Here is a 25,082-nt window from a genome sequence, read left to right as displayed (position 1 = left end):
TATTAGAATACTTTCGCATAAAATATATAACATTTCGCGAAATATATTTGATTCTATTAGTGATGTTCTTTTCAGAGGCAGATAGTAATTATATATATGTAAATATATAGCTATATAAACAGTACAAACACACACACATGCACGCACATTCAGTTTCTTATAATTTTAAGAAATTGCCCAAGAATTAGCAGTAGTTGTCATTTTCCCAATGTATTAGTTGTTTCTATTATTTTGAAATAATTATTATATCTAATACTCATATAGCATTATTATATGTCAAGCTCTCATATAATCCTCATAGTAACATATTAGGTAAGTACATACTATGATTGTCTCTATTTTCAGATGAAGAAACTGAGGCACAGAGAGGTTAAGCAACCTGCCCAAAGTTACACAGCTATTAAGTGAGCAAGCTAGCATATGAACTGTCTGTCTGAATCCAAAGCCTAGAATTTGGAGCTGGAAGACATGGATTTGAATCCCAGTTCCACCACTTTCCATCTTCAGTTTTCTCCTCTGTAAATGGGAATGATGATAACATCCACCTCACGGGATTTTAAGGGACAGTATCTAAGAAAGTATGTGAAAACACTTTGAAAACTGGAAATGGTACATATGCTATGATGACTAATATATGTGTATATTTATTTATACACTCTATGACTATAATAAAACTGGTTTTGTGTAACTTCTCTTACACATTTTTAAAGACACGTTAGAATCTATTAATCTATGCATATGTTGTAACTTTTAAAATATATATTATATAAGAGACTTAGTGTTACCAGCTTTTGCTTGTATCATTTTGTGTAAATAAACATAAAAATATTTGAAGAACTTTTTTTTTTTTGGAAAATGTACCTAAATTTTGACCTGTTCTATTCATATAACTATATATGTACACATACATATATATATATGTACTATGTTATACTGACATTATAGATCTTAGGTAATAATAAACATATTTGTGTGGGTCATAATATACCTGTATGTGTGTGTATGTATGAGTATTTTGCTGTTAAAGATAAAATAGAAGAGCTAATGTCTTAATAAAATGAATTAAATTTGTTTGAGTGAAAGACTTTTCCATTTACAGTCAGTAAATTGTAATCTGAGTGAATTTAAAAGAATATTTATTCAACAACTGAATGATAAAGCCTGTTTACTTTAGACAAAATAAAGGAAAAGTTCTCTGAGTATTTGGATGAGTAGAATGTCTGAAATATGAGAATGGTTTTGAAGGAATGCTACTTTTAACATTCTAATACAAAGGGTGACAAAAATTAGGCAAACCAGAATGTACAATAGTAGAGGGCTTCTTTCAGTTAATGCATATACATGGTTTGTAATTATGGTACCAAATTTCAGCATTGCCAGTGTCTGTTTGCCTTTCTTTAGTAAATTTTCTTGAAATTATTTTTACTTAATAGATTTCTAATCTCTGTCTAATTTTTCAGATTTCACATTAAATAAATATTGTACATAAGGTTTTAGTGATTGTGAGATTATTGAATCACCTAGCAATAATGGGAAGTCAGTTTGTATTTCTATTATTTAATAATTAGAATTGAAGGGTTTTTTTTTAACTGATGTTAGCAAGTGAATGACCCCACATCAGAACTACAAGCCAAATTAATAAATTTCTTACTTTTTCTTAATAGAAACTTTCTGTCTCAGATTTAGGACTTTAGTTTCCCTGATATATGAAACCCCTTTGAAAAAATATTCACACATCTGTTATATAAGTTAGGTAATTCTCCTTTAAATTCCAGCAGAAAGCCAATGCTGGCTAATAAAATTAATTCATTGCTCTAGAATTAATATAAATCAACATTGGGTAACTCTGACGTATTATTCATTCCTATTTTCATGTTCATCTTACCCTTAGAGTTATTACTTTTTTTTTTTTTTAAATTAACTTTCCAGGAGTTGCTCAATGAACTACAGAAATTTCTGGAAACTGAAAAAGGTGAATTAATTTTGGAATTTACAAACCCACCTCCCAAGAAAATTCGACTACATGAATTAGAAGATGGGATTGATGGGATTGATAATCTGAGTCAAAATGGAGAGGGAAGGGTCTCCAGTATTGAAGATGGAAGTGTAACTTCCAAGAACTCAAATTTAAATGTATGCAATGTATGCCTAGGAATTCTTCAAGAACTCTGTGAAAAAGAGTTCATTAAAAAGGTAAATAATCTCTTTTGTTATTATATGTGCAATTATGTAGAGGTTTTCAGTTTAAGACCTAGAATTCTTGTATCTACAGGGACAATGTCATTCATTTCACCTCATTTTAAACCAATGGATTATTAAAACATTTCCTTACTTTATTTATTTGTTTGTTTGTTTATTTATTTATTTTTAGAGAGTGGGGGAAAGGAGAAAGAGAGGGAGAGAAACATCACTGTGTGGTTGCCTCTCACTCATGCCCCCAACTGGGGACCTGATGTGCAACCTAGTCATGTGCCCTGACTGGGAATCGAACCAGTGACACTTGGTTCGCAGGCCAACGCTCCATCCACTGAGCCACAGCAGCCAGGGTCTTACTTTATTTTTAAAAATGAAAACCTTTTTATCTCAAATTGCCTTTTTGTCAATATGGTATCTGAAAATTAATGAAATATGTATCCATTTATTTCAGCCATGAGTGCTATTCAATTGAAAAAAAACAGAACAGCTTTCCTTTTGCTATTTAACAGAAGTAGGAAGTTACAGGAAAGTTCCTATTAGTCATACTATTAATGTCTAGAAAAGACAAGAATTACAGCCTTGTGGGAGGTACATGTTTGTGGTATTGCCATGTGTTTCCAGCTGTCAAGAATGCCGTTATTTGGCTTTTCTTTGTTTCAAGTTTTTTTAAATTATGGGATAACCTGAAGAAAACTACTTTGACATTCAACAGATCGGTCTGCAGGTGAGTCCCAGCTGTTTTGGTAATGTCAGTCTTCAGGGTCATGGTTAGCAAATATTTGATTTCAGGATGTTTATGAGAGTTCCCTACTCAAAGGTGAAGGTTTGGAGGTTTTGCAGTGTCATCTCCTGGATCAAAAATTTACGTTGTGAAGGTTATTATAAAAATTTTAACAGTTCCTGGGAATTTGCATAATACATTTTTATGTGTAAAATATAATTTTTGTGTGATATATTTTAGGTGTGCCAAAAGGTTGAGACCTCTGGATTTGAATTCACCAACTTAGTATTTTCAGTCTCCTTCCCACCACAGCTATCTGTAAGAGAGGTAAGGTCATTTACAGACATAAAAATACATGTGAAATGCCTGCTAGAAGTTTCTCAAAAAATAAGAAGGTAGCAATATTCCTTACCATATTATATTTTTTACATTTTGTTTACTTATTGAATGATTGAAAGCACTACATTATTATAGCTGCTTAATGATATTGAGTGAATGGATGAAAAAAGGAATTATTGGTTCAGATTAACGTATTCATCACAGGACTGCCATCTTTTAAAAAGTTTCTCATTCAGTAGATTAGCTCTGTGTGGTCAGAGAGAGAATTTACCAGGAATCCAGAGGCTTGAGTGTAAGGGTTGGGGGGATGTGTATATTTTATAATGGTCTTAGGATAGAGATATTTCAATTATGGTCAACCTTTTTATTTTCTGGAGTAAATGTAAAACAATAGCACCTCTTTTAGTCAGTGGTAATAAGGGAAATAGCCTTATGTTTATTTTACAATAACTTTTTTTCCTTTGTTAGTAAAAAAAAATAGTCATTACTGTCACATTCTTGTGTGTCAAAACTGACATGAAAACATAAAACTATTTTTGTTAATACTGTTACATGAAGTATAAGGAGAATGGCCTTTGTAATCTCAAATTACAGCAATGAGTTCTAAACATACCTATTTATTTATATGTATATGATATCTTTTCATTAAGAGTCCCAAAGCATCACCAGAACATTATGTCTTATAACCACAGCTTTCTTTGGGTGAGCATGTTTGTTAGCCCCTAAAAGGCTGAAAATGGGTTTAAAACTTGTTGAATGATAGATAAGATCTAAGAAGTAAAAAAGAGTAGATGATTTTAAGTAGTACCTCTGTTGATGACAAGATAACTAAGCAAATGGAAGAAGAAAGGGGATGATGATACACTGAGGTTTAGAAACACAAAGTCATTTTCTGTTCATCAAAGCATTTCTCACTGATAGGTCGTCTTCAGGGTCCAGTGTTGGTAGAGAGAAACAGACTTCCAAAAGTTAAATGACTCACAAAAAGTTGCAGTGTTTGAGTAACAAAAGTACAAATAAAAAGTACAGTTGACCCTTGAACAACAAAAGTTTGAACTGTGCAGGTCCACTTATGCACAATATTTTTCAATAAATACTGTAAAGGTATTTTCTTTATGATTCTCTTTAAAAAAAAAAAAACAACTTTATTTATTTTTAGAGAGAGGGGAAGAAGGGAGAGAAACATTGTTGTACCAGAGAAACATCGATCAGTTGCCTCTTGCACACCCCCAACTGGGGACCTGGCCTGCAACCCAGGCTTGTGCCCTGACTGGGAATCGAACTGGCAACCTCTTGGTTTGCAGGCCAGTGCACTGAGCCACTCCAGTCAGGGCTATGATTTTTTTAATAACATCTTTGTTTTAGCTTATTACTTCATTGTAAAAAAACAGTATATAATATACATATAACATTACAAAATATGTGTTAATCAACTGTTTATATTGTTGGTAAGGCTTCTGGTAAACAGGAGGCTATGAGGAGTTATGTTTTTGGGAAGTCAAAAGTTATCCATGGACTTTTGACAGCAGGAGGGGGTGCCCTTTTTACCCCGGCTTTGTTCAGGTGTCAGTTGTATATTTTCCAGGTGTGATTATATATTTTACCATAAAACTCCTCTCAAAGTTTATATATTTTACATTAAAATTTGTGTTGTCCATATTTATCACTTATGTGATGATTTTAACAATGCTGATTTAATATTTATTGAATACTTAGAGTATTTATATTTCATACCAGAAATAGAAGATGCCATTTTAAAAAATAGAATTACTCTGCTTAAACTCTACTTACTTTCTGTAACTGATTTTAACCACTAAACTGTTTAGCAGAAATATGTGACTATTCCTATTATGGGGAGATTAATACTCCCCATAGGTTAGTGTGTTAAGTAACTCATTCTTTTCCTTTTTGTTAATGGGTAGTACATTTTTACTGATGCATTTCTTAAGAATAATAATTATTCAAAAAGTATGCAGTTTTATATACAGTATACTATTTTCACAACCCAGATTTCTTGAGCAAATTGTACTTATGTTTCACTTTGTGATTTTCTTTTATTACTATATTTTGCTACTTTTATTGTTATCTTTTATTATTTATTTGGTGTTGAGATACGTTATGGGCTAGACTGGATGTAAATTGCTTTTCAAACCAGTTAACTTGCTTGATACACATCCCAATATAAATAAATTACACACCTTCAGACTGTTCTTGCATTTTGAATATAAATTTTGTAACTTCATTAGTGACATGTTTCTTCTACAATGTGGTTTTCAATTTAGATTTTGTATAACTTAGAACTTTTTGTGTGTAGAATAAGCATTAATATACATGGAATTGATTTGTGCTAAGTATCTCATAATTCAGAGTGGAATATACAATTGAGTCATTTTTTTCACCACTTCTAAAAAAGAAAATTGTGATAAAAGATATATTGATTTGAAAGCAAATAATTTTTAATAACATGGTAGTGTTTGTTATATTCTTGCTTACAAAAGAACCTCAAGTAAAGGATTTTTAAAAATCAAGCTATTAAATTTATATTATTCTCTACATTCCTGGCCCTACCAATCCCATTCTGGCTACAGCTATAGTTTTTATTTATCATCATCATAAAAGCACTAATTGAAAAGCTTAGAAAGAAAAGTTTGTGGTTAGTATAATTGTCATCATCTTTCACTGACTTTGGGAGAATATGGCGAGAGGGATGGAGTACATCTCCTGTGTGTTTTCCCAGGAACCAGCTGATCTGGTTAGGAGAGTTTTAGAATGAATACTACTGAAGAGGAGAAAAGCAGTAGATTAACTGATGAAACTATGTTAGACATTAAGTGAGACATGGTAAGCAGAATAAATAAAGGCAGTATCCAGGGATTCACAAAAGGAGAATATGGAAACTAGCTGAACATAATACTTTAAGAGCTTCAGTACCTTTATAACAGCATACAACATTTGAATGACAAAATACAGTTGAGATGATAAGGGATAGGAATAAATATCTCATGACTATCTTGGTGACTTTCTAGATTTGGGCTTACCATTTGAATGTAACAATAGAAGGATGTCTTCATTATAGATCATATCTCAAAGGGAGAGATGTAATAGTGTGATAATGACTAGAAATTATGCCTGCATTGAGATTCCACAAGCGGAATGATACTAAATACCATCTAGAGTAGAATTTAAAACAAGAGAGAGCCCTGACTAGTGTGGCTCAGTTGGTTGGGCATCATCCCCCAAAGGAAAAAGTTCACCGGTTCAATTCCTGTTCAGGTCACATGCCTGGTTTGCAGGTTTGGTTCCTGTTCACGACCTGTACAAGAGGCAACTGAGAGAGGTGATTGATAAATGTTTCTCTCCTTCTCTTTCTCTCTCCCTTCCCCTATTTTCTAAAAATCAATAAATAAAATCTTTTAAAAAATAAGTAAAATGAGAGAAATGGGATAGATACAGAAGTGGAAGTGTGCTGTATGCCCGTTGGCCAAAGGAAGAGGTGATGAGTTGCAGGCAAAATAGCCACAAAGGTTAATGTATACCATAGCATGAAGGACTCCCAGTATTTACACACTTGATGGAAATCACATTTGGTTAAAAGAGCATTGTCTGACAGCTTTTGAATTGGAACAGTTTCTTCTCCTAAAGTAGTGGTTCTCAAACTTGAATATACATAGGACTCATACTGGAGAGTTTCCCAGGCCCCATCTCCAGGTATTCTGATACAGTAGGTCAGTGGGACCCGTGAATTTGTGTTTCTAACAAGTTCATAGGTGATGTTGGTGTTGCTGGAACAAAGACCACACTTTGAGAACCACTTGTCCTGAAGACTTATGTCAGACTAATGTAGTCCTAAATGAATATGAACAACCTTTTAAGATTTGTATTCCTGATAAGAAGGGTGACACAGGCATAATAAGAATATAGCCTAGACTTTAAAAAAATTTATGTATTTATTTATTTTTAGAGAGAGGAAAAGGGAGGGAGAAAGAGAGGGAGAGAAACCTCAATGTGTGTTTGCCTCTCACGTGCCCCCAACTGGGGACCCGGCCTGCAATCCAGACATGTGCCCTGATTGGGAATCAAACCGGCACCCCTTTGGTTTGCAGGCTGGCGTTCAGTCCAGTGAGCCATACCAGCCAGGGCTATCCTAGACTTTTGATAGATGGATTTCAAGCAGTCCAAAGGAAAGGCAGTTGAAGAAAAATGGCATAGGAATCTGGACTACAAGATAAATGAAAATGTTTAGAAGGTGCAGAGAAAGTGCAATTGAGACTTTAATTAAAACCAAATTAAATTATCCCAACCAATAAAAGTAAGTTTAGGGATAAAATTATATCCTAATGAAGAAGAAATGGGGAATCCCTCCCTCTCTCTGTTTCTCTTTCTCCCTTTCTCCTCCCCTTCTCTATTTACATAAACATTTGTATTTAATTTGTATTTATATATTTAGATATATTTATTTGACTGTTATTTTGGAAAATTTCAGAATAAATTGTGGGCACTGAGAATAAGGCAAACTGCATTGTCAACACATCAAACAGGTTTGCTAAGAACAAGTTATGTCTGCAACATTTCTTCCTTTTACAGGTGGCAGAGCTGGTAGAGCAGGGAAATACAGTAGCACCTGTGTGATCAGAATTCATCTAGTCATTGACTAGATTTCATGGTAACTTCCTGAAGAGTGGCAGGAACATGAGCAGGGTGTGAAGACAGTTGGGTGGATTAATCAAAAGCAGCTGATTAATTATTGGTATGGAACTAGATATTGTTTCTCCAAATGTGCTCAGCAGGTCAACCACCTGAAAACTACTTGGGGAGAGTTTTTGATTGCTGGGCTTTTTCTCAGACCTAAATCAGAATCTGTGGAGACAGGGACGTATAGAAACACCTCAACAATTCATGTACATATTGGAATATAAAAATCATGGAACTTTAGGCAGATTTCTGAAGTGCTACATGACTCTTCATACCTTGTCCTGTTCATGATTTCTACTCATGATATAATGGACACTCAACACAGGTGTGCATGACAAGAGTTGAGTGTATAGCAAATAGGTGTTAGAATTGAGATCCAAAAAGATCTCAAGAATAGGGAAAACCTAACAATGAAATTTAACAGAAATAAATGTAAGTTCTTATACGTGGTTTTAGAAAACTACCAAGTAAAGGATAGGCAGGAGTGGCTTAAAAACTGTATAGACAAAACTTAGGGGTTTTGAGTAAAAGCCTGATAAGAATTAGAAGTGTCGTGTAGATAACCTCTTTGGATTTTTGTCCAGATTTTGGAAGTATAGTATCTGGAAAGATGAAGGCGACAATCCTGTTTTACTCAGCGCTGGCCGTCCCTGGATTGCCATATTCAGATGGAACATTCTACTTTAGGAGCAGCAAGGACAAATGGGAAGGCATTTTGCAGTAGCCCCTAAAGTTTGTGAATGTTACTTTATGTGAAAACTGAAAAGGGCTTTTGTGGATGTAATTAAGATTAAGGATCCTGAGATGGAGAGATTATCCTGAATTATCTGGGTGGGCTCAACCTAATCACATGAGTCCTTAAAAGGCTGGGGGTCAGGGTCAGAGGAAGATGCTATTATGGAAGAATGCTCAGAGAGATGCGGTATTGCTCACTTTGAAGATAGTGGAAGGGAACCATGAGACAAGGAATGTGGGTGACCTCTAGAACCTAAAAAAGGCAAGGAAATGGATCTCTTAGCCTGCAACCTCCAGAAAGGATCATAGCCCTGTTGACATTTTGATTTTAGCCCAGTGAGACCCATGTTGGACTTATGACCTAAAGAACTATAAGATAGCCCTGGCTGGTGTGGCTCAGTGGATTGAGTGCTGGCCTGTGAACCCAAAGGGAGTTGGTTCAATTCCTGGTCAGGGCACATGCCTGGGTTGCGGGCCAGGTCCTATTGGAGGCATGAGAGAGGCAACCAATCAGTGTATCTCTTGCACATCCCTGTTTCTTTCCCTCTCTTTCTCCATTCCTTCCCCTCTCTCTAAAAATAAATAAATCTTTTAAAAAAGAACTTTAAATAATAAATTTGTGTTGCTCTCGTCGTTGGCAGCCGTCCGTCTCGAGAGACGATGGTGTAGCTTCTTAAGAGTCTATCTGCACCGCTGAGAATGACTGTGCAGTCCGACTCGGGAGTGACACGGTATCTGTCTCCTCCCGTGTTGAATCGACATCTTGCGATGACGCTGGAGTGTCCTCTCCAGTGAAGCTGAAGCTACAGAGCCTGGGCAGGGTGATATGGAGGGTCTGCTGTTGCCCATGCAGCAGACGCCCCCTCTCTTCGCAGCTGAAGGGTCCAAGGGAAAGACGGAGTCAATACAGCTTGGCTTCAGGTGCGCCGCAGGAGTTGCCGGTGTTGACTACAACGTCAAACCGCCTTAGGGACTCCGGCTCCGGATTTTCTGTCGGGGTTTACTCCCTTAGCCTTTCCCCTGAAGAGGTATGCCGCAAGGCAGCGGAGGTTTTTTGGAGTCAGAGTTTTCCTTCTCTGATGTGCCCTGACTGGAAGATCGAACCAGCGACACTTAGCTCGCAGGCCGACGCTCAATCCACTGAGCCAAACCAGCCAGGGGAAATATATATATATATACACACACACATATATATATGTATTTTTTTTCCCTTCCTTTGAGCACTGTAGACCCCCCTCTCTTCCCCTTCCAGGCCTTGGGAGCAATAGTCTCGGACGGCAGGACCCATGCACACAGAACTCCAAGGGCTCCCCTGCTCCTGCACTATTACGGTGTTTCTTGTGACCTGGCGTTCGGACACCTGGGCTTGGGGCTGCCGAGTGGGTGCGTGAGACGTCTCCCTCTTCTTCCCTGCCTCGGTTTACTATCTGTCCTACCTAACAGAGCATTCCTCACACCCGCCGCTGGCGGCCACTGTTTCTACAGCCTGCCTTTTCCATGTCACACTGGCTTCTCTTAGTGACGGGCGTCGAGGATCAAGGCCCGTGGTCTGGCTGCTTGCAGCGCGTCCCTTGTTAATGACAGCACCCTACCGCACGATGGCCCGCGGCTCTCAGGGCGCGCGCCCCGCAGCGACCGCACCGCAGGGCCCCCGGGCGCGCGCGCGAACCTTGTGTTGCTCTAACGCACTCATCGTCATCGGCAGCCGTCCGTCTCGAGAGACGATGGTGTAGCTTCTTAAGAGTCTATCTGCACGGCCGAGAATGGCTGTGCAGTCCGACTCGGGAGTGACATGGTATCTGTCTCCTCCCGTGTTGAATCGACATCTTGCGATGACGCTGAAGCTACAGAGCCTGGGCAGGGTGATATGGAGGGCCAGCTGTTGCCCATGCAGCAGACCCCCCCTCTCTTCGCAGCTGAAGGATCCAAGGGAAAGACGGAGTCAATACAGCTTGGGTTCAGGTGCGCCGCAGGAGTTGCCGGTGTTGACTACAACATCGAACCGCCTTAGGGACTCCGGCTCCGGATTTTCTGTCGGGGTTTACTCCCTTAGCCTTTCCCCTGAAGAGGTATGCCGCAAGGCAGCGGAGGTTTTTTGGAGTCAGAGTTTTCCTTCTCTGATGTACCCTGACTGGAAGATCGAACCAGCGACACTTAGCTCGCAGGCCGACGCTCAATCCACTGAGCTAAACCAGCCAGGGCTTCTAACGCACTAATTTTATAGTAATTTGTTATGGCTGCAATAAAAAAAAATGAATGCACTTTCAGAGGAGTGCATAAAGAATGGGGGAGACATCTGAAACCTGATCATAGGAGGCACTGGAAGGAACTTGGGTTATTTAATTTAGAGAAGAAATGATTTAGTGAAATTAATTTGCTGTATTTAAATATTTGAGGGGTCTTCTGCTGCAGAGATAGGGTCAGAAGGGAAATAATTTTCAGCTATAAAGAATTATACATAACAGAATAAACTTTTCGGGGATGGTAAGTTTTCTATCACCAGAATGGTTAAACCAAAGCTGGGCAGCTACTTGGTAGATATATAGATAGAAGATGTTCACCATATAGTTGATTAGACTAGAGACTTATTCAGCCTTTTCAACTCCAAGGTCCTATATAGTTTTAAGAAAAATATTTATTATAGTAGTTATTTTTTGTTACCTTATATTTAAAGATTGATTCCTCTAAACTTCTACATTACATTAAGTTACTGCTCACTAAAATTACCATAGAATCAACGACCCAGACTTATGCTAATATTAGGCTAAACTTACATTTATGGGAAAAGAGCATTCCATTATGTCCTTCAAAAAACAAACATTTTAAAGTCCTATTAATTCTTTTAGGTTTATCTTTACTAGTGGAGTCCAGTAGAGGGCAATATGGTACTATTAGTTTGGCTTATTGGTTCCTCCTCAGGGATAGTTATGTGGGAGTTTGCTAACTCTAGTGACTTTAAATGCCTATAATGTCTTTTAAATGTTACTTTGGTTTTATGAAACACTTCTGATATGCAGCTTGATATGGTTGGGGTCTTACTTGTCAAATCAAACCTTTTTTTCCTTTCATTTGTTATACATTATAATATCTCCATGTTTTGCACCAAGTACTATAAATTATACACAGCCCTAGAAAAGTAGCCAAAAATAAAAGCAGTACCATTTCTATGGTAGCAGTCTATAGTTGCAAAATTGTTTTTTCTTAAATTCTGACAAATGGGTATTCAGGAGACTTTGCACTTTTACTTAAATCTGTAGGTTCATAATCATTTTGGGATCATCACCTCATGAAGAATCTAAAGAAAACAATAAAACCCTTGTCCTAAAAATGCACATATTCAATTTTTTTGCATGTGCTTATAAGGGTACTTTTAAATTCCTAGCCATTAATCTATAATTTTTCTTAACTGGATAGTCCAGTAATTTTACCCCTCTGTAATTGATTGAAGTGCTTACTTTTTCTAAAGAACAAACTTTTTCCCCCTAATTATGTTTACCTCATAGAACAGAATATGATGAAATTTCTTTGACTTCAAGTACAGAGAGCTACACTTTTCAAGTTCATACTGTGTATACAGACCTGAGCTGGCTGTCTTTATTCATTAACTTGACTCTGATTTAGCATGCTCATTTTCTGCTTTTTGTTCATTTTCATGACTTCTCAATTTTTATTTTGTATGATAAGCACTGTATGATACAAAATTTTATTTTGTATGCTAAGTTTTTGTTTTCTCTCACCCACCATTTAAGACCAACTCAGGATTCACTTCAATCAACAAACTTTTTCTGAGTGTACTAAGGAATTTTTAAGATTTATAGCCCTATCTTTGGTTAGGTTAGTTGGCTAGAACTTGCTTCAATTCCTAAATGGTCCAAAAAATATGCAAAACATATTTTTACAAGGTATTCCAAGGCACTGAAAATCAAGCATAGTTACAGAGCTCACTGTCTCTGCCCTTGAAGGATCCTTCAATAGACTCTTCATGAATAGGTTGTGGGGGATAGTAACCTTCCTAATGTTTTAGGTATACAAGCTGCAACCTTTAAAACCCTTCAGAAGAAATAGAGCAATTCAAACCCATCTTCCTTATAAAAAAGTAACTAATAACATGCCCCTGTGAGTACACCAATGCATGAAAGTCTGCTTATTAGAACCACAGAATCATAGATTGGTAGGAAACCTTGGTGATCATTTAGAACAGGGCTCCCAGCTTTTTATGACACTCAGTGAAAAATGGTGATATGTTAGAGCTCTGAGTACAGCACTACCCTGGGTGTAAATTCATTCGTATCTATTGAGAATCTCTGATAAGAGAGTCCAGGAGTTCCCAACCTTTGTATGTACGGTGAATCCATTTTAATCTCCAAAAGTTAAATGGATCCCCAGTAGTGAATTGAATAGAAGACACACTTGGATGATTTTTTTCAGCCTCACAGATACTGGGATCACTTCACTAATCATCTCACTTATGGTCGTTTGAAGAGGAGAAAACCAAAGCTTGGCTAATGTGTCACATTTACTGGAATCTGGGGGTGCCCCCTTGCTTCATGCTCTCTAAAAAGTTTTTAAACCATGCCATCTCTTCATTTTTTATTTATATGTTTTTTTTGTATGAACATTGCCTTTTCTTAACTACTCCACTTATTAAGCCATACACTCAAGAACATGACTAGGGATCAGGGACACCAGAGTGGTGAATTCAGGAAAAGCTGCTGTGTCAGGGGGAACATGGAGCTAGACATGAGAGCAGGTTCAGGATTTTGTTTCTTGATATACAATTGGGACATATGTTCCAGGGGAGAAAGGATGAGTGACATACAATTAGTCAAGGTCTGTATAGAACCCAAGTCCTGGTTAGAATGGGCAACCCAAGTCCACCTGTCAAGGAGTTACAATAGGTATTGAAGAGCTTCAATAACCCATTATTAGGGGTATAGGCTCAGGGAGCCCACCATTTAAAAGAAGAACCCATTTGGAGGTCAGTGAGGTATGCAGCAAAAGGAATGAATCCTATTTCTGGGAATGAGCTGCCATGGTGAAGCAGGATGAGAAGCAAGACTGATTCGAAAAGACCACCACAATAATACGTATATTGAATTCAGGAGTACAGTTGGCAAGGTATTCATATATTTACTTTCTAGTTTTGGGGTTTGTTTGTTTTTTTACTTTTTCTTGGCCTGAAACAACTAAGTATGGGCAAACGCAGCATGAAGGAAGAGGCTGTGGCTAATCCACCAGTGTTGGTAGTGGAGAGAGAGCAACATGGGTTAAAAATACCAGGCAGTCTTAAAAATTCAAAGGTTTTTTTCTTTACTTTATATAGTCTTATTCTTGTGCATTTTCACATTTTCCATCTTTAAAATTTGCAGTAAGAAGTGGTAATGTAACAATTAATAGAAATACAAGATGAAGCAAATCCTTTTTCTGTAAAACTATTTTCTTATCAAATGCAACAAATGATCACATTGCTACTTACCAGTCGTTGAGCTCCTTAAGAAACTTTTGTTTTTCATTAATTTTTAGGACCGTGTGGGTTACGTAGTAGATTAAGCTTAAGAAAAAAGGAACTTATAATTTAGACTGCCTGTTTCAGATTTGGGTTTCTCTTGTTGCATGGAGAAGTCATCTCAACTATACTGTGTTCTGATATCACCACTGTGCTTTAGACTTAGTAAGTCTAAGTTATTGTTTTTGAAAAATCTTTCACGATGATAGCAAAATTATATATATCTAAAAATATGTGTGTACATGTATATGTATATAAAGTGATAGTTTGTATGTGATATATACATATGCATACAAAATGATAGTTTATATGTGAAAACACCATACCTCCACAACGTATGCTTATGTTTCAGTAGCAGCGAGCTGAAACCCCTTTCTTAGAAAAACAAGGTGTGGTAGCTGCGGTGATTTATTGATGAGTCTTTGTATGACAGTGTGCTGCATGTGATCTGTCATTTAATCATAACAATTCCTTGAAGGAGATGGGATTATTATCTCTGTTTTACAGATGATGAAATTGAAACTGAAGGTCACATTGCTAATAAATAACAGAGCTAGGATTTAAATGCTCCTCTGTCCAACTCCAAAGTTCATGTTTTTCATTATTGCTAAGCCCTACTGCCTACCAATGTTATGATTTCGTCAGATTTCAAAAGTCGGTTATTGTGTTTCTGTGCTTATAGGAGAAACTTAGCCTAGGTTTTGACCTTCAGATGTTTTGTTTCTTCAAATGGTGTAATATCTTCAAAGTTAGGGTAAGAATTCATGGTTAAAAAAAAAATGGAATCAGAGCCTTGTAATATTTTAACAAGAGTAATAATTTAACAAACATGATGATAAAGCACCAGTTTATTTGGTGATTCTCTAAAACCAGAACTTTGAAAATAAAATTAAAATTACATTTTTTAGCACTTTTCCACCACAGTTGTGTTCATGTTTTGTTATTAGATAATTGGAATAGGTATAGAAGTGGCTTTGGGTTACGTAAATATCTTATTATAGTGGGTATCTTAAAATAGAGGAATTTCCAGTCATTTTTATAAGGAACTGCTTTTGATTTTCCTTTCATCTTAGGAAGATTGTAATGTGTGTGTGATGGTGAATTATGATGTTAAAATCCCTTAATAACTGGAGGTGGGCATGCCAGACAGGCTTTAAGCCATGTCCTTTTGTCATGTTTGTGTCCAAATGTCCAAGAAAAGGGGGGCTGGTGGCAGGTGCCACCCTGAAGTCAAACAAATCCAACTTCACTATCAACTTGTCAGAAACCTCTTTCTTAAGAAATAGGACTAGTACTTCTCTGCCTTTCCCTTAAGAAAAGGGAAAGATAAGTGAAATCATTTTAGACCAGGTTTGTCAGTTAGTAGTGTTGATTAATGCTAGTGCTGCATCTGCTCCTGCTTCTGTTTTAAAAATTAGGTTGTATTGCTTAAAATATTGAAAGGTATCTTTACTAATCTTCTCTTTTTAAACAAAATCTAATCTTTTTCCTTGCTGATATCGATATAAAGATCAATACTAGTGAAATCTATTTTCTAGCATAGATACCATTCAAGGCCCAGTTGGAAATGTTTATCTGAGAAACTTTTTTCTAAGAAATACTGAGTATCTTTCTCCTAGTCATTATTTTGATTTTGTAAAAATATGCATTTTTTAATGAGATAAATATTTTTCAACCAGTTTGGACACTCTCATCCTTTATAAAACTATTTGAACATTGGATGGTGATTTCACAGTGCTAATTCCTTTCTACTGCTTGTAGCTTTTGGTTTAATAATTAGCAGGTCAGAGATCAGTTGGGTGTATGGCAGTCTCTACAGCCTTGGCAGGAGTGCTCAGAGTAGTTTCTGGCAGAAGAAAGAGGGAGAGTTTTATTTAAACACACACACACACACACACACACACACACACACACACACACACACACACACACAAGGGTAGGCAAAAGTAGGTTTACGGTTAAGAATGCGAAACAGTTTATTGTATTGTTATTGTATTTTTCATAAGAACAAATTAATGAGTCATTATTTTTGTTATATATTAATTTAAAAGCTATTCATATAGTACTTTGAAGTATTGATATGATTGAAACTCTTGATTCTTTTTTTCTGGTGGAATCTCAGTTTATCTCTGAAGTGGTTTCAATGTTACTGTGAGTATGTGGGTAATGATAATGTTAGGGGAACTAACTTGGGTGGGGAAAAATAAAATAGATTTTATTTAATCGTGGTCTTGAAGCATACAAAAGGAAATGAAATAGTGAAATTGATGCAAAGGTATCAACATGGGCAGCCTTTTAATTATGTTAAGAATCATAATATAAAATGGTTTCTATTTAGAATTCAGTTCATATCTAAAATTTAAATTTTCTATGAAGCTAGGGTATTATGATATGTATTGACCATATGATTTAATTTGGTATTATCACTATGATTTCATATTAGAAACCATGAGAGGGTGATTTTAGTAAGAATTTAGATCATATTTCTGAATGCATCACAGAAATCCTCTACCTATCAAGGAAATGAGCATGTTTACTCATGCCCTATTGAGTAAATCAGTAACCAGGCAGAATGCTAAATTGGAAATCCAAAAGACTTTTAAAAAATGTAGACATGTATTCAGGGCACTTCTGTGGGATCACATTTTTATTCATGATATAACCCGAGTTATAAGAATCTTACAAAAAAGTCTTATTTTTCAAATAAGATTTAAGGTGCCCCACATGTGCCCTCTTTTTTAATATCAATATAACATGAAATTTACTACTTTAACAATTTTAAAGTGTACAAATCAGTGACATTAAGTACCATGTTGTGCAGCCATCATTGCTATGTAGTTCTAGAACTTTTCCATCACCCCAAATGAAAACCCGATACCTCTTGTCTTTAGAAAGAAGGGTTTATTTGAGCCAAACTGATGACATAGGCTGAGAAGCAAAATCTCAAATGCTCCCCCACATGTGTCTTCTGAAGAACCTTTAATCCCACGCACTGCAGGTCTAGTGCAGTGAATCAGAGTAAGTGTTCAGAGAAATCATATTCTATTAGCACAGCGACACTTTTTTCCCTGAGCTTGTGGTAATAGTTTGTCAAGTGATTAACTTATTGGACATCTTAGATAAAGTCTTATTTTAATTTTAGTCTTTCATATTTCTCAGTTTTTAAGGAATTGTCCTGTAGAAAACACAGATTACTTGTTGTGAGTTCTTGTAGTTGAAATCTATCTTAGAATATAAATATTTTCATTTTCTTTTTAATAAGTTTTTATTTTTCTATTCACCAGCAGTTCACTCTTTCCTTCTCCTCACAGGTAACCATTGTGTTTGTTTCTAAAACTGGAGTCTAAATGGACCTGACTTTGAACTTTATATAAAGTGGAATCATAACATTATTTATCTTTTGTGTCTAGTTTCTTTTACTAGTCATTGTTTTTAAAAGATTCATCTACATTGCTTTGTAGAACTGTAATTTTGTTTGTTTTCATTGCTGAAGAGTATTCAGTTGCATGAATATACTGCAGTTTTTTCATACTACTGTTAATGGAAATTAGGGTCATTTCTGGGTTTTGGCTACTTTCAATAGTGAAACCATAAACATTCTTGCAGCAGTATTCTAGTGCGCATGTGCAGGAGTTTATGTAAGGTATATGTATGCATCTGAGTGGAATTGCTGAGTCATAAGGAATACATTTCTTTGACTTCACTAGATTATGCCAAATTATTTTCCAACGTGGTTGTCCCAGTTTACATTTTCACCAACAGTGTATGAAAGTTGAAGTTATTCTGCATCATTACAGACTCATAGTATTGAAAATCTTTTATTTTTGAGAGTCTTTTTTAATTTTAGCAGTTCATTGGTATCTCATTGTGTATGTGTGTGTTTTAACTTTATGAGTTATAATTAAGAACAATAAACTGCACCAATTTAAAGGATATGGTTTATCGAGTTCTGACAGGTGCATATACCCAAGTAACCATAACCACAATCAAGATACAGAACATTTCCATCACCTCCAAAGTTTTCTTGTGCCAGTTGCAGGACTTTCACTCCCAGCTCTAGCCGGCTACTAATCTGCTTTCAGATATAGATTAGTTTGCATTTTTTTAAAGAATTTTTTATAACCGTTTATACACATTATGTATTCTTTTGTTCTAGCTTCTTTGACACAGCTTGATGGTTTTGAGATCCATCCATATTGCTATGTACATCAGTAATTAATTCTTTCTTATTGCTTAATAGAGTCCCATTATATGAATATCCCACAATTTGTTGATTCTTTCACCAACTGATAGACATATGTGTTGTCCCAGTTTTGGACTACTATGAATAAAGCTGGTATGAACTTTTATGTACAATTCTTTGTGTGGATATATATTTTTATTTTCTTGGGTAAATACCTTGGAGTGGACTGCCTTGGTCATACATAGTGCAGATATATGTTTAACTTTATGAGAAATTGCCAAAGTTTTCCTAAGTGGATTTGTCAGTCTTAAGTTTATATTCCCCCAGCAGTAGGTAAGTGTTCCAGCTGCTTCACATCCTTGCTAACACTCTTTCATTTGAGCCATTCTAGTGAGCATGTAAAGGTTGTATATTTATCTTCCTGATGACGAATGATGTTGAGCATTTTTTCATGTGCTTACTTGCCATGCACTTATCTTTGTGAAGTCTCTTCACATTTGACTTTGTCAAGTCTTTTGCCTATTTAAAAAAATTAGGTTTGTCTTTTTTCATTGAGTTGTAGGAGCCCTTAATATATTTGAGATATAAATCCTTATTATGTATATGTATTGCAAATATTTTCTCGTATACTGTGACCTGCTCTTTAATTTTCCTAATGATAACTGTCAAAGATGAGAAATGTTTACTTTTGATAGCATTCCATTCATTAGCTTTTTATTCTTATGGTTCATGTTACTTTTGTCCTAACTGGCAAATCTTTATCAGTTTTATTGTTTCTTTAAATATATTTCAGCTCTATTCTGTCTTTCCTCTCCTTTTGAGATTCCAATTACATGTGTCAGACCTTTCATGGAATTTATTATGACTCTTTCTTCCTCCCTCCCTTCATCTTTTCCTCCCTTCCTTTTCTTCCTTGTAATATTTCATCCTTTTGAATTGCTTGTGTCATTTTGGGTCTTGTCTTCTAACCTGTCTTTCAGTTCACTGATTCTCTTTTCAGCTATGTCTAGTATGTTGTTAAACCTATCTACTGAGTTTTTAATCGCTATTACTAAGTTTTTTATTTCCAGAACTTCCGTTTGTTTAATTTATGTAGTTTCCATTGATAGTTCTCTGCCAAAGTGTTCAATATTTTCATTTATTTCATTCAAAATAAATTTATTTATTTCATTTATTCAAAATAAATAAATTTTATTTTCCAATTTTATTGAGATATATTGACATATAACAATATTCTTTTATTTTCCTGGATGTATTCAACATTACTTAAATGTAAAGTCAATACCTGATGACTCCATTATCTGGATCACCTGTGAATATGCTTCTGTTGTTCATTTTTCATCAATATTATCTCCTTATGTACTTCTTTTTTAAAAAGTGTTGGACACTGATTATGACATACATAAGTAATTTGAAGCCTAGAATAATGTCATCCTCCTCTAGACAGGATTTTTGTTTTCTTCTTGGTTCTGGCTAGGGGCATTAGCAATTCTGAACCACCTTAATCCAATTGTAATATTTTGAGGCTGATATTTTGCACCTTTAGGTATAGTTCTACTCCCCTGTTTACCCTTACTCCTAGGGTGTAATCCTTTTGCCAAAGCATAGGGCTTATCCTTCTTTAGTGGTGCTGGACTTTGATTTTTGACCCCTTTGTGACCTCTTGATTGAAAGATGCTCCTTAGGGGAAAAGCTGTTCAAAATGCTTGGTGTAACTCCGGTTTTCTTCTTCTGGATTTTGGCCTTGTAATTCTTCAAGCAGATTAAAAAAATTTTTTTTTTGTTCAGCTTTTTCAGTAGTCCTCAGTAGGAGGATTAATCCACCATTACCAAGTACTCTCATTTTTTTTTCTTTCAACTTTCTTACTGAGCTTTTTATAGATATGTTTGTTTTCTTTTTTAAATTTAATCTTTATTGTATTTTTTTCATTACTATTTAGTCCCCTTATACTGCCCTCCCACAACATTCACTGCACTGTTGATATCATGTTTTAATTTCAATGACCTATTTCTATTTTGTGTATTTTCCCTTTTTCATGTTTGTGTGTATGTTAGAAAAATAGGATATTATCTTTATTTGATAAACACATTATTTTCTTTATGTTCCTGAGAATATTATGTTTTGCTATTAAGTTTTTTTTTTTTAATTGTTTCCAGTTTTTTAAAGTTGCTTTTTTTCTTTATTTTAGTCTCTTCCATATGAGAGGCTTTTCTCAGTTGTCTGCTGATTCTTGGTTGGGCGGTCTTATTTAAGAATACAAAATGAGAGGCAATTGAAAGTTAAGTAAGGGGGGAGGTTGACTGGGACTTTTATCATGTCCATTGTCATTATCTTTGGGTCTTTCCTTTTGAGTAGGTCACATTCTTCACAGAAGAGGTAGTCTCCTATTTAGAGAACTGCCAATGTCTAGAAACTGAGGTGGGGGCAATAGTAGTGGGTGTATGTCATGGTCTTTGTACCTATCTTTTATTCAGTGAAGTAAATGTGACTCAATCAAAAGACCCCCTTTTTACCACCTCCAGGAAAAAGACTGGTCTTTTACAGGAATTAGGGAGGGTCATTCACATGACTGCATGGTGTAGGGAGGGTCTTTAAGGAGGTACCTCTTTTTCAAACAGATTCCAATCAGTCTTCCTTTTTTTGCTCCTCCTACCCCTATTTCCAGATTTCTTCATGTTGTTTATTCCTCAAACTTTTGCTGATTGTGGAGTAATCAGTATGCCCTGCTGCCAAGTTAGGATTCAGTTTTTTTGGTGGTGTCTGCTAAGTCATTTACTACCCTTCTGTTTGCTTTTCATCTTCCAAATTGTTGCTATTCCCTACGCTCTCACTGTCTCCATCCTGGTAGACTCTGTGCACTTTTAACAGATCTCTTTACTGTTGGTTTAGAAGATTAGAAAAAGTTCATTTCTGCATTGGCTCTTCTCTCTTTGCCCAGGAGTCCAACTGAATTTGTTTACTTTTAAGATATATTTTTACATTTGCCTCATTTTAATTTTTCTTACAGTTACATTATTTTTATTTATTACATTAAGCAAATTACCAAGGCCAAAGTGCATTTTTTTCTTTTATCTGTGAGGTTAGAAATACTTTTTTTGCCAATTCAGCTTTTAGATCCATTAGATATTTAATCATTGTTTTTGACATCTTATGAACTTAGGCCTTTTTTATTTGTTTAGTTATTTTAGCTTCTATTTTCATATCACATTGTACAAATTAGTGATAGTATATAACTCATCACACTGCTGTTCTCTGGAAATTTACTTGAAATTTCCCTTGCACCAAAGCTTTGTCATTAGATTTTACCTTTAGACAGGCTTCACCAAATTATTCTTAGGAATCTGTGGTTCCTTTTTTCTTCTTTCTCTCTCACTGTCAATATCTATCTCTTTCTCCTCTTTTCTCTTTCTCCTCTCCCCTTTCCCCCTCTCTCCCCTCCTTCCTAATACTATATTGAGGTATCTTAATTAAGATATTGGCAGGATTTAAACTAGACAGGATTTAAGGTCCATGGTCCCCTGCCTTTCTTCTTTCCCCAGTGTCTTATTACATTTTGTTGTTGGGTGTGTGGTTCGATCTGTCTTGATCATTTGCCTTTGTGTCTTGCATACCCGTTAACCAACATTCATAGCTAGAAACAGACCCAATGCAGATGCTGTTCCATACTTCGATTCACAATAAAAATGTTCAAATATCACCTTCCTTAAACCTTTAGACTAAAACTAGAACTGAAAGTTTGGAAGGGGCAAGGCTTGAGGAAAGCCCCTTTTTTGTTTATCGTACTTCAAGAAGTAGTTTAGTGTATCTTTTGAGTTATACACAGAGTCAGCATTATAAAAACAACAGTTAACATTTCTTTGGTAGACTATCTCATTTAAACATTTATTCATACAAGAAACAGCATTCTCCCTGTTTTATAAATAGGAATCAAGCACCAAAAGGCACTTAATTGCTCCAAATCATTTGCTGCTAAGCAGGAAGAGAACTTGAACTCAGTTCTTTCTATCTTGAAATCCCATGTTTTTTTTAGGGTACTTGATAACCTCCTTGCCATCCTGGTTCTGACTACTTACACAAGTCCCTGGAAAGGAAAGGAGGTGGCAGGCACATTAAACCTTAAGAGATCAGAGGTGTTTATCGTTTATTTGGAAAGATTTTGTTAGAAGTTTTCAGTGCATGGCTTTTATATATTTAGAAAGACTCAAATATAAGTAGCTTGACATATAACCTATTTCTCAAATTATAATAAAATTCATTAATTTGGGGAAAATTTTTTCTTTAAAAACAAGTTCATGATATATGAGGTGTGTGTGTGTACATTTTACAGTTTACAACTTATTCTATTACCACAATGTCACTAAAGTTAGCTATTGTATTTATGGGGAATAAGGTTTACATTCAAAGAAATATGCAACAGTTCTCTTTGAATTGATTAAAATTTTGATACATTTCTCCAACTTGTCCTTCTAAAAGATTGTACCAGTTTACAACATTGTAGTGCAATGTCATACCCTTGTACAACTGGGAGTTATTAATACCCTTTCATGTTTTCTAACCAACATGCAAAAACTGTCTTGTTTTAATTTGCACTTATTTGATTTTCAAGAGAGGGTTCCCATCTTTATGTTTACTAACCATTAGGGTTTCTTTTTATCTGGTTATTTGGCTTTTTATGATAAAATTGATTAGTAAGAGCTCTTTGGACATAATGGTTATTCATCTTTTATGTGTTTAATTTCTTCCAGCCTATCATTTGCCTTTGCTTATCATCATTCAGAAATTTAAATTTCTAATTTTTATGGAACTTTCTAGAAACAAATTTCTCTGCATTTAAGGAATTCTTTGTTTAGATCTTTCAATTGTTTTGTAGTTCTTATCTCACATAGCATCAATTCTGACTTTTTTTTTCTAACATGTTTTTGTTTTTTATTTTAATTGCAATTTGGGTGGGATTTTTCATAACCTTTTCTATTTTATTATGAAAGTAATTTGTGTATGTTTGTATGCATGTGTGCAATATTTATCTTGTGATTGCCTAACTTACCAGTCTCTATTGTTAATGCTAATGGGTCTTAGTTGATTATGTAGGTGTGCACTTACCTTATTTGCAAATAATGACTTTTTACTATATATATTTATTATATGTATATGTATGTAAGTGCATGTATATGTATGTATGTATGTGTGTATCTTATAAAATTGACTAGGACCTCCAAAACATGTTAGATAATAGTGGTAATACGGTGACCCTTGTGTTATCTCTCACTAATAGGAATGTTTCTAGAGTTTTAATATTAAGTATATTGTTAACTTTTTTTCTGATAGATATTCTTTATTTAAGGAAGCTTGTTCTTAATGCAAGTTTAGTAAGTTTTCAAAATCAAAAATGGAGAAGAACAGGTAGTAAACTGAGTTTTTATATGGAAGGACCATGTATAATTATCTGAAAGTTTTCCCTCAGAAACCACCCAGTCTAACCAAAGAAGAACCCTCTAATCTCTTGTCCAGAGAGGTATAAACTTGGCTGCCTGAGTACCCAGAGCAGGGTAGGGTAGGCGGTTGCAGGTCTCTTTACAGACTGTAAACTCTTGACTGAATCCTCCTGTTTTCCTTGCAGGGCTTCACTCCAGCCATCCTCTTGCCAGGAGCTCATGGGTGTAGACACCACTAGTTCATTTCCCAGAGTAAAATCATCTGCTCTTGCTTGGTGTCAGGAAGGGGAGCTGCAGGTCAATCCATTCCTTACACAAGCCTTCAACCACTCCCTCTTTGCTGAGCCTCATGTTTTACCCTCAATGTCTTATGCCTCCAGTCCTCAGCTCGCCATGCTTGGAGGAGCATGTATCTCCGTGTGTGGACACTTAGGGATCAGCTTCCTGGCTCTGCTGCTTTCTACTCCTGCATCTTCTTTCTGTCTCCGTATATTGAGAATTGGAGTGAGGAATTATTTTCTTATTTCATTGTTAGATAGAGTTTCTGGTTTCTGTTTCTCATTCTTCATCTTATTTTGAGATGATTTTCCAGAGGAGAGGGGGGCCGAAAGGTCTTTTTTTCACCATCTTGAAGATAGAAGTCTGATGATTTTATAATAACAAATTCCTTTAGTATATTTAAAAAGTAACATCAACAATTAATAGATTATCAGCAATTAACAATTAATTTGTCTCCGTGCTATTTCAAAGCTTAAAATTTACTTTTAAAAGCTGTTTTTCTTGGTAGTAATTTTGAAGTGAACTTATATTTATGACTATTGAAATTGAGTCAGTTGATACATTGAAGTCTCTTGAATCTGCAAGTTCACTTCACAGGTATTTTACTGAAGATGCTAGTTTTCAAAAATCAGATTCTAGGAGGAAATATATTTGCACCCTCCTAGCTGTTAACAGTTTTTGTTGAGATGTCTTTGCGTCACTGATGTTATTAATGCTAGAATTACATGAAATTCAGTTGCCAAGTTATCCCCTCATTAGCATATGACACTAATGGACAAGATTGAGCCATATCTGTCTTTGTGTCTATCCCAGAGCTTTTCATTCATTGTAGCTGTTCTGTTTTTGCCGATTCCCCTCCCCACCTCCATTCCAACCCCATCTTCTCACCCCCACAGGATTTCCTCTTGATTATTTCCAATCACATCTTTCATCAACACCTAGAGTTTTGGATAGCACAATGGAAATTTTCCTTCTTAAGACTCACAACATAGAAATAG

General features: G+C 35.6%; 1 protein-coding gene across 1 annotated transcript in view; it reads left to right on the top strand.

Annotated features, from left to right (window-relative positions):
* PUS10 (pseudouridine synthase 10) overlaps positions 1 to 25,082 on the top strand; it is a 66,845-nt gene that overhangs the window by 3,314 nt on the left and 38,449 nt on the right. Inside the window, exons 3-4 of the mRNA XM_090281345.1 lie at positions 1,930 to 2,193; positions 3,158 to 3,244. Coding sequence (XP_090137471.1) covers positions 1,930 to 2,193; positions 3,158 to 3,244 — 351 coding nt within the window. The remainder of the gene's footprint in view (positions 1 to 1,929; positions 2,194 to 3,157; positions 3,245 to 25,082) is intronic.

Source organism: Furipterus horrens, unplaced genomic scaffold (assembly GCF_987537825.1).
Source record: "Furipterus horrens unplaced genomic scaffold, mFurHor1.1.pri manual_scaffold_6, whole genome shotgun sequence".
Classification (NCBI taxonomy): domain Eukaryota; kingdom Metazoa; phylum Chordata; class Mammalia; order Chiroptera; family Furipteridae; genus Furipterus; species Furipterus horrens.
Note: the sequence above shows the minus strand (reverse complement) of the source record. Positions and strands in the feature narration are given on the sequence as shown.